The sequence below is a fragment of the Panicum virgatum genome, chromosome 8N (genome assembly GCF_016808335.1).
Source record: "Panicum virgatum strain AP13 chromosome 8N, P.virgatum_v5, whole genome shotgun sequence".
In the NCBI taxonomy this organism is placed as follows: Eukaryota; Viridiplantae; Streptophyta; class Magnoliopsida; order Poales; family Poaceae; genus Panicum; species Panicum virgatum.
The window spans coordinates 48,664,296-48,674,782 of NC_053152.1; the positions used below are offsets into that span (position 1 = coordinate 48,664,296).

The 10,487-nt window shown below is 43.8% G+C and overlaps 2 protein-coding genes across 3 annotated transcripts; one reads left to right on the forward strand and one right to left on the reverse strand.

The window, feature by feature from the left end:
• The first annotated feature begins 333 nt into the window (after positions 1-333).
• Positions 334-1,808, forward strand: LOC120685978 (serine/arginine repetitive matrix protein 1-like). Its single transcript, XM_039968127.1, has one exon. The coding sequence runs from the start codon at positions 387-389 to the stop codon at positions 1,449-1,451; it is 1,065 nt and encodes a 354-aa protein (XP_039824061.1). The 5' UTR covers positions 334-386; the 3' UTR covers positions 1,452-1,808.
• Positions 1,809-3,695: 1,887 nt separating this feature from the next.
• Positions 3,696-10,260, reverse strand: LOC120684365 (cysteine-rich receptor-like protein kinase 10). 2 transcript variants are annotated; one of them, XM_039966228.1, is made up of 8 exons: positions 9,409-10,257; positions 9,108-9,160; positions 8,414-8,481; positions 7,424-7,512; positions 4,884-5,157; positions 4,541-4,748; positions 4,264-4,411; positions 3,696-4,111 (listed from the first exon to the last, which is right to left on the reverse strand). In XM_039966228.1, exons 1-8 carry the CDS (start codon positions 10,003-10,005, stop codon positions 3,845-3,847), a joined length of 1,704 nt encoding a protein of 567 aa, XP_039822162.1. In that variant the 5' UTR covers positions 10,006-10,257; the 3' UTR covers positions 3,696-3,844. The 2 variants fall into 2 exon arrangements, with proteins under 2 accessions (XP_039822162.1, XP_039822163.1); XM_039966229.1 differs by lacking the exon at positions 3,696-4,111 and having other exon boundaries at positions 4,502-4,748; positions 9,409-10,260.
• Positions 10,261-10,487: the final 227 nt, after the last annotated feature.

Here is a 10,487-nt window from a genome sequence, read left to right on the forward strand (position 1 = left end):
TATAGCTATCATTTGTGAACATTTGAGTTTTTAAAATATAGCTATCAAAAGTGAATGGAGGGAGTAATCGTTAATATTTTTTAATATATATCTAATCAAATTTTAAAGTGTTTAACTCCTCGAAGTACGAGATATACATGTATTTTGGGACGAAGCTAGCGAGTGCCCCTTCCCGACAGCGAAGCACCGACCATTTTCGCGATTTCCTAAATCCACAGTGGCTGAATCGCATGAAACTTCCCCTAGTTAAAAACTCCCGGCCGCGCACGCCCCCACGCTTCTCCCAGTTATACCACCACCACCACCTGCCAAGCCACAGCACACCAACCCACCTCCTCCTCCGGCCTCCGCCACCTTCTCCACCCGCCACAGCCGGCGCCCGCGCGATGGCCGCAGCAGACGCCGGCGACCCGCCGCCCATGGCCGGCGGGCGCGACGACAGCGCCTGCTCCACGCCGTTCGTCAGCGCGCCGTCCAGCCCCACCCGGGACCGGGACGCGTTCCTGCCCCACCACGCCGCCTGCTTCTACAGCGCCCCGGCCAGCCCCACCCGCAAGGACTTCGGCACCGCCGCCGCCGCCGGCCTCCTCGACTTCGACTTCGACTTCGACTTCTCGTCGCGGTTCCCGTCGCCCTCCGCCGCCGCCATGTCGTCCGCCGACGAGCTCTTCTGCAACGGCCAGATCCGCCCCGTCCGCCTTGCCGCCGCGCTGCTCCAGCCGCAGCAGCCCCACGGGGACGCCGCGGCGGCTTCCGGCCCCGGCGCCGCTGAGCAGGAGGACGGCGGCGGTGGCATTCACGCCGTGCCCGACGAGCGCGGCCGCGTCCGGGGCCGCTCCGCCCGCCGGAAGGCGCGGTCCATGTCCCCGTTCCGCACGCACTGGAGGCGGTCGCCGGCTCCGGAGCCTCAGGCGCCGGAGCGTGAGCCCGCTGCCGGCGAGGAGCAGGCGGCCGCGGTGACCCCCGCGGCGTCGCGCTCGTCCTCGTCCTCGTCCACCGCGTCCTCCGCCTCGACGACGTCGTCCTCGTCCTCCTCGAGGGGCTCGCGCAGCTGGGGCGGGTTCCTCAAGGACCTCCTCCACCGCAGCAAGTCTGACGGCGGCAAGACCCAGCACCACCACCATTCTCCCCTCCCTACGGCTCCAGCCCCGCCGACCTCGCCGAGCCCAGCCGCGACGCCGAAGCGGAGCCCCTCGCCCTCGCCGTCTCCGTCGCCGGCGGCGATGCGGAGGACCTCGGGCCACCGCGGCGGCCGGCGGAGGTCCGCGCACGAGCGGCTGTACGAGGCGCGCCGGGCCGAGGCGGAGGAGATGCGGCGGCGCACGAACCTGCCGTACCGGCAGGGCTTCCTCCTCTTCGGCTGCATCGGGCTCGGCCACCGCAGCTACGGCGCCGTCCACGGGCTCGCCCGCGGGCTCAACGCCGCCGCCGCCATCTCCCCCCGGTCGTGACCCGCGGCCGGGCCGCGGCGGCATGGCCCTGCTCCTGGAGCTCCGCCCAGCTCAGCTCAGCTCACCTGGGGATGTGATGTGATGTGATGTGATGCGACTCAGCTCCTCGTCGTCGCTGTCACTTCACTGTGCAAGTGATTAGTGGTTAATCTAGTGCCAAGAACTGCATAGAAAGTAGCTAGTAGGAGATGTTCTTTTGCGTTGCGTTGCTAAGGATTTTGGGGTGACGTAAACCAGCTCGTCCATGTTCATCCGGTGGAGAGTGGTGGAAAGATGTTACTAGGGGCCTGTTTAGTTCCCACCCTGTAAACGCAAAAAAGCCGTAAACGCATTAAAGTGAAAAGAAATTTTGTTAATTTGAAGTACTAAATGAAGTCTATTTACAAAACTTTTTACATGGATGTGCTGTAAATCACGAGACGAATCTAATGAGCCTACTTAATCTATGATTTGCAACAGTGATGCTACAGTAACTATCCGTTAATTATTAATTAATCATGGATTAATTAGCATCATTAGATTCGTCTCGCGATTTACAACCAATCTGTGCAAAAAGTTTTGTAAATAGATTTTATTTAGTATTTCAAATTGGGAAGATTTTTACGCAAAATTTTTTTGCGTTTACACCTTTACGGAACTAAACACGGCCTAGTTGCTATCACTGGTTCTTCTGTTTGTTCATCCTCTGAAAACAAAATTGAAAAGCTTTTACTGCATTCGATGAACTGCATGTTGCATTTCTGATGGGGCCTTGTTGAGGAAGGAAGACCGAGCAAAAGCGATCTCGCACTCTTCCTCTGCTCACTGCAGAACTCCTGCCTGCCTTTCTCTGTTCCTTCTAAGGCCTGTTTTCCAAAAAAAATTGCACGGTACCTGTGATATTAAATTTTCGGAGACATGTATATAATATTAAATGCAGTTGAAAAAATAACTAATTATAATTATACAGTCTAACTGATTAGCACGAGCTAAATCTTTTAAATTTAATTAGTCTATAATTAGATATTATTTGTCAAGTAACAACAAAATGCGCTAAAGTAAGCATTTCACTTACAGGTTTTTGGCCATGTTTGGGTACATGTCCCATCAAAATTTCACAAAAAGACGAATGCCAGCATGAAGTACTAAATGAAGTTTATTTGCAAAATCTTTTCAGGTATGAGTGTAACTTTTCGAGACGAATCTAATGAGCCAAGTTTCATCATAATTGGCTACAGTGATGCTACAGTGACCGCGCTCAATTATCCCCTAATCTTGCGGTCAAAGGCCTCATTAGCTAGAGCAACTGCTACAGTACCATAATTGTGGAGGTAATTTTGTAATTAGACTTTATTTAATACCATTAATTAGCGGTCAAAGCATCATTTCTCTCTCATCAAAACATTTTCACGCCACAACCAAACATGGCCTTTACAAGTTTCTCTGTTTGGGTACTTGGTGAGTTCAGTTCGGTAACCGTACAGCAGCTTCAGTTTCAGCTGGAGCAGAGCAGGGAGAAGGGTTGTTGGATCTGGGGGAGGAACCGATTCAGGTGTGTCCCGGATTGGAAAAACACGCATGTCTCATTTGCTCACAACAAACTTGTCCCTTTCATCCGATATCCCTCTTTCAGTTCCACACATCCGGGCCTTCTTTTTTCTTTTATTTTTTTGAAGCGTACAAAGGGAGCTATTTTTGCAGCAACTGGAAAGGTGAGCAAGAGTAAAAATCGAGTCGGGTGTAACCGTTACTAGGGAGCTCGAAACGGAAAGAAGATGAAGCTGGTGGTAGCATGACAAGAGCGCAAGTTTTACAAGGATGGATGGAAAGGAAAAGCAGGGCAGGGCACGCCTTCTTCTCCAAATCTTCGTCGTCGTCGTCCCCTCGCTTTCGCTTTCGCAAGCGAAGCCATCGCCATTCTTTTCTCCAACTCCTTTTCTTCACTAGCTGCTCTGGTTATTTTTTTTAGTTTTTTAACACGGGCTAGGCCTAGGAGAGAGGCCACAGACAGGCTCAACTGCGCGTCACGTGACGGAGGACATGTCGTTTTTACCCCTCCCATCACTCTCTCTCCCCCTACTGCACCTTTTCCTCGGGGCCTTTAAATGTACAGTAATCTCAAGGGAAGGGAGCCAGGGAGGCCAGCCCCGCGGTGTGTTTACTTTTACCCGCCCAAGGTAACCGAAGAAACGTGTCCCGCTCGACATGGCCGGGAATCTGTGGGCATCAAGAGATTTGTTACCCACAGTGAAGATAAAAATAAAATGCGGCCCCCCAAAAAATTTTGTATAATATTCATCGCATCGAATCTTCTAACACATGCATAAAACATTAAATGCAATTGAAAAAAATAATTAATTACACAGTCTAACTGATTAGCATGAGCTGGGTCTTTTAAATCTAATTAGTACAAGCTAGCGAGCAGACATGGGGCTCAATGACCAGTCTGACCAGGTAGATCCCACTTCATCCACATACGCTGATTTCTTTGGGGTCGGCAACTCTTCCTTGCCATTTAGCATCTCAAGAACATCCGCAATGGTGGGCCGGTCTTTCATGTTATACTGAACGCACAGCAGTCCTACCTGCATCCACCTTATAATCTCCATTCCCTGAGACCCGTCAAACAATGACGGATCAAACAACAACTCTGTTAGTCCTGCCTCCCATGCCTTCCAAGCCTGAAACGACAAAACAGTATATATGCATTATCTGTAGATGACTAGCTTAGATGCATACCTGAAGCTCACTAATGAAGTAATGATTAAGAAATAAGAAGCGATAACATAGTGACTTTTGCGGTATAGATGCATGCGACTGCATAAACACTTACCCATTCATACGTAGGGTGGTGGTGTTCAGGAGGTTTAGATCTGCACATACTGCAGCTAACGGTCTCCAGGAGGATGACACCAAAAGCAAATATATCGTTCTTCATTGATACAGTACCACGCATAGTGTATTCCGGAGGTATATATCCCCTGAATGGTCAAAGAACAAGAATGGAACCTCAGCAAAGAAAAATAATGGAAAAGGAAAGGAAAAGAAAAAACAACATTCTTGAAATGTACTTAGGCCAAGGGAAGTATTTGTGTGGAATGACGTCTTACAGAGTGCCTTTTACGCAATCCTCAGTGATCTCATCATTCAACACCATAGAGAACTCAAAATCAATAATCTTAGGGTTCATATCAGAATCCAAGAGGATGTTGCTTGGTTTCAGATTCCTATGGACAATGCGTTGTTCATGTAGATAATGTATGCCCTGGGCTACCTGCTCAAGTATCCGGGAGACGGAAGGCCAATCAAGCAGGGACTCTGCAAAAGTTGTAATAAAAGCACCCAGAAGAAACTATGAGGTTGTGATATTTAATAAATTTAATTAAGAGAATAGTTGGACAGGCCAAGAGGTGAAAACTATATATGATGTATGTTTGAGTAGTGGAAACTTGCCATGGGATTTTGTGGACAAGGTTCCCTTCGGCATGTATTCTTCGACCCAAAAATAGTCTATTTCTTTAGCTGGACGGTTTTTGTGTTCCAACAGCTGCATTATCACTGAAGATGATCCAACTTCATGGCTGTATCCTAGAACTTTTACTATGTTTCGGTGTTTAAGCTTTGAAGCTAGGAGAAGTTGATCATATGTATGCTCCCAACCTAGGTAGTGTGGTCCTCTAAATCCTCTAAATGCCTTGATAGCGACCACTGTTCCATCCATTACACCCTGAAATAAAGTTACGAACACCAGGTCACATGATTGACTTGTTAGGGTGGGTTGCAAATAAATAGTGCATTGCTTGATAGACTTGTTGAACACTCTATGTAGTGTTACAACAAGTAAAAATTAAAGAATATCTTTTCATCAATTAAAATGTTAATTTCCATCTATTTTAGTTTTTATACTTATGCTAAGGTGTCACTGAAAGCCTGCTTTGGACATTACCACGGTCTCAAAAATATGAATTTGTTAACTAAAATCTACAACTCCATCCTTTGAAAAATATGAATTTGTTAACTAATATCACACATTATATTGTTCGAGTACATAAAATTGACTTCATATGAAAATATTTCCAAATATATGAATCTGACTATAGTATTTTTCTATGGTGTAATCTATAGATTGTTAGACTAATTGTTGGTCATATTAAAAGGTTTGAATCATGGATTGCATTATAGAAAAGAAAAGGTGGGGGTATTATACATTTGTAAAGTATATTGAACATTATAAGTGCACTTCCATAGATCAATCAACTCAAATTTTCTATGCTTATCGCTCTACCATCACCATGCAGGGAAGATATTGTCAACTCAGTAGGAAACTTAATTCAGAATCAGTAAACAATCTGAAAAGGCAAGTCAACCTCAGATGCCAAGAACAGATAATGTTATGTCACAGTCCCAAAGGAGTCAAAGTATAGATGGGTCGGTCACAAACAGGTAAAGTTGGTTAAGATTTTAAGCTTACCTTGATCGCTAGATTTAAATTGTTTCTAATGCAACTCTTTTGAATTAAAAATGCAATATGCATAACAAAGCGAAAGTTCATGTATTTCGAGTATAGTGGATTATTTTGTCAGTAAAATATAGGTAAATGCTGAGCTTCCATTTTCTGAAAAAAAGAAGTTAAGCTGTGTTGTTATTTGTGACGCATCATCATCATTCAGTCTGACAACGGATATAAGTAATAGAATGACAGAATCGTTGTTGTTGCAGTGATACTGGAAAGAGGCTTGTTGCATTAATAAAGCTAAAATGTAAAGAGGCACAAACTCAATTATTGGAACCTTTTAGCCCCTCTATGGCTCTCTTTTTTATGTTTCACTTACAAATGAGTGATAAATTCATGGAAAAAGTCTAAATTACTCCCCTCAACTATAGTCAAAGTTTGGATAACCCTCTAAACTACCGTTTGGTTCATTTTACCCCTCAAATTATGCCCTTTAGTTCAAATTATCCCCAATAAAATTTATCCTTTTCATTTCTTTATACATATGTGGAGTTTTAAGTTGAAATTTTACAAGATAATAGTACACACCATAATGCATGTTAGAAAAAATATGTTATAATTTTTTTATCATTATTTTGATAGGTTAGGATATTTAATAATAAATTAATCATTAGAGTTCAAAATATATGAAAAATAATAGGGAAAAAATTATAACATTTTTCTAAATATGCATTGTTATGTCCACTACTACCATGCAAAATTTGAAAATAAAATTCAATTTGTGTATGGAGTAACAAAAAGACAAATTGTATTATGGGGTAGAATGAATTAAATGGCATAGTTTAGGGGGTAAATTAAATCAAATTATAGTTTAGGGGGTTGTCCAGACTTTGGCTATAGTTGAGGGGAGTAAATTAATTTTTTTCCTAAATTCATTGATATAGCCAACAAATTCTGTGCCCGTTTCATAAAAAAAAAATCTGTGCCCGTTCCTTCTTATCAGGTCAAAAATTACTAAAGCCTGTTGCAGCCATTATTCAGCCTTAGATTTCAGAGTTCCCAAATATGACAAAGTGGCCCATTTTTTGTTCAATGGACAGGAAAATTTATCAGACATATCAAAGAAACAATAACATTTTGAAATCCATTTGGACTACTATTTCTCCTTTGATGGAATGAATACATATAGTCTGGCTCATTAAGCATTTATAATTTACTTTAACTTGTAGTACATTTGCAATTTACCCTTGGAACAACTATATTGAACATTCAAACTAGTCTGCTTAATAAGCTGAACAATGATCCAACATAAAGACACAACCATTCAATTAGTGCTCCAAACAATTGAACCTTTAAAAAAAATCAATGCAATGCTTGAAGTGATTTACCCCAAGACTTACAACGTCTAGATTTGCGTAATGTCTAGTTTGAAGGTCGGAATAGTTCATCAGAACACATCTGGCTATGTAGTGCATATGTACAAAGATTCTCGTGGGGACATTATTGTTGACAATTTTTGAATATCAAGCATGTTTAGTACCTTGTACACCTTACAAGAGCCACCTTTTCCAATGATGATTCCGCCATTTATAGCATCCTTTAACGCAGATAAACTGAAGTTTTTTAAGCCTGACATGGAAACAACAAATATCTTTAGTTTAGCTTATGCGACATGAAGGTGATGTGGTCATAAAATCATTTTGATGAACAGAGTCGTACACATGGACAGTTTTGAAGAAGAAAAATAAACAAGTGATGATCATTGGTAACTAGTTAGCCCACCAAATGAGTAGCATCAACAAGAGTCATGTATATGACAAAGAGTTAATATTGTAAGATGCATATATCTGCATGTATGACACGAGCATCAACAAATGAGTGATACAAATTTGGTTTGTTAATTAAGACTTGCATTAAAAGGATGGTGACATGTTCAGGTGCAAATTTAAGTAGACATGACTAGCTAAACTGATAGGAAAGCCTGCTTGTCTTTGGTGCAAAGCTGAAGGTTGAATCCGATCTCATGTTCATTAGTGGAGCTGAGGGGAGAGAAAAAAAAAGAGGGACCTAGTTCGTCCATGCCATTCAAGAGTTCTGAAGGTCCCAATTTTCTATTTCTATTAATCTGAAGGTGCCAACCTAACTACAAGCCATACAATAGAATCCGTAATCGGCTTGAAGACATTGTTATTGCACGCAATCGAGTAGACAAGAATGCATATCTTTAAGTTTTGCGTGGACCAATTACTTTCAGTAAGTACAACCCAAATAACAAGTTAAACATGGAGAGTCAGATACTAAATAAAAGCATACTTTGTATCAAATTTTACTTCCTGTATCTCAACTAGCATGCTATGTTTTTCTTTGTAAACATGTAAACTCTACATTCCAAGTAGCTATCTATGAACTTGTGCATAGGTCACGACTTTATTCAAGGTAATTATTAAATGTAGTTTTTATGTAGAAAAAAATAAAATTGATTTATGCTGAAACCCACTAAAGGAACAAGCTAGCAGAAATACCATCTTACCTACTAAAGGAGCAAGGGGGGCATCATTTCCTGTTAGTACAATGTTTTCCTCACCGTTCAAATCAGACCTGCCATTATTACCATATATTGATAAGAAGCTATACTTTAGGTCGGCGAAAAATAAAAAATAATTGATGCCACAAAGGTTGCAAATTATTATAAGGTTAGTTCATCAACTTCAATATCCAGTAGTGAATAAATGATGAAAATTGAGAAAAGACATAGGTGCATTTGGAAAGCTTTTTGTAGATATATTGTAATGGTACAGTTTAATAGCTCAAAGGATGGTGACACAACATAGCGGAGGAACAAAATTAGTACCCAGTTAGATAACAATTCAGATATTAGTTTATAACCTACATTGATCACGTCGGTCAGAGTTTATATGCCAAAACATCGTAAGCCATAATATCCAAAATTTAAGGTAATTTCCAGTATAATACTTAGTAAGTACTCGCTCTAGTCATGATAATATGACGGTAGGGCCTGTCATGTTATCATGACTCAAGGGAGTATCTAATAACACCATATTGCTCTAACAAAGAGGGGGCAGTCATGGCACCATATATAATGTCCTAACACCATCAATTTATATTCTTAGTAGTTGAAAACTATGGAAGCACTGCTTCCAGTCTCTCTGCACTAACAAGCCCTCAAGAGTCAAGACACTGAGAACACAAACAGCCATATATACCTTGCATCTTCAGTTGAATGAATGTTATTCGATATATCCATCAGTCCTGCATCCTGAAATATGGAAAATAATTCAATTATTGTGGTGGCATAGTGAAGCTTTTACAAGAAGGTATGTCTGCCATCTCTAATTATTTCGGTAAACTATTAACATATTAGAAACATAAAAAAATAAGAGTTAAGTTTTTTGATGCAACATCAAGTTATACAAGTACACTGCATCGAGCTGAAATTTGTGAGCTATCTCCAAATGTCAAAATCATATATACAAAGTATGTGCAAGTCATATGAAGCAACAGTACCGCTTGCTGCTGCAGGGGCAGAGGGCGAACACCAGCCTGAATAGTAAGCACCAAGATGTTGGTGTGGACGTTGATGGCGAAGCTTGCCAGCATCACATTGTTCGAGATGTCGTCCCGTACCCGGCGCAGCTGCTTGGACAGGTCCCCGGCCGCGACGAGGCGGCGGATGGTGGTCCTCTCCTGGCAGGCCGTGACCAGCTCGAGGGCACGCTGCAGGGTCTCCTCCAGGGCCTCCAGCGCGGCCATCGCCGGGCTGTCGGCCACCGTCCCCGTCTGCTGCAGCTGCGACAGGATGGCGCTGAACATCAGCACTTGCCTCGTGATCTCGCGGCAATCCTCCTCGTTGTGGCGAGCCTTGTCCACGGCCTCCTTGATCTTGAGCCCGATCTTGACGATCCTCTCCACGGTGGCCACCGGATCGGCCATCGATCCTTCCTGCCGCACGCAGCTGGCTGCACACAAGACGCTGCAAGCGCGGGATCTGCTACAAAAAAAAAAGAAATGGCTGCACACAAGATCGAGCAGATCAGGTAAGCTGTCGAAACGTTTTGGATTCAGAAAAGTTTTTTCAGATGAGGACAAGGTGAGCTCATCCATGGCGATTTATAGGCACGGGCGCCGGGAGGATGGAATTGGGAAGCACCCCAGGTCACGAACGGTCCGTGCTTCCCCATCCCAGGGAAATTGGGAAGTAACCCCAGGTCACGAAGCACCCCAGGTCACGAACGGTCCGCGCTTCCCCATTCCAGGGAAATTGGGAAGCAACCCAGGTCGTGACCTGGGGTTGCTTCCCAATCCCATCACCATCCCATCCGTTGCATCCGTGTTTCCCCCGTCCATCCCATCCGTTGCATCCGTGTTTCTTTTCCGGAGTTCCTTATGCTCTGAAAAAGAGACTCCCCTCACGATGGGAGCGGATTTTCAGCCCCCGTGACACGTGCGCCGGAAATCTGGACGACCGAGATGGCGCTGAGATTAGCGATGTGCGGGTACGGAAGGCACAGGTGGGCCGTATTTGTTAACCGTTGCTTCTATTTTTTGGCAACAAAATATTTTTTTAAAGCAGCTCGTTCGAGGCG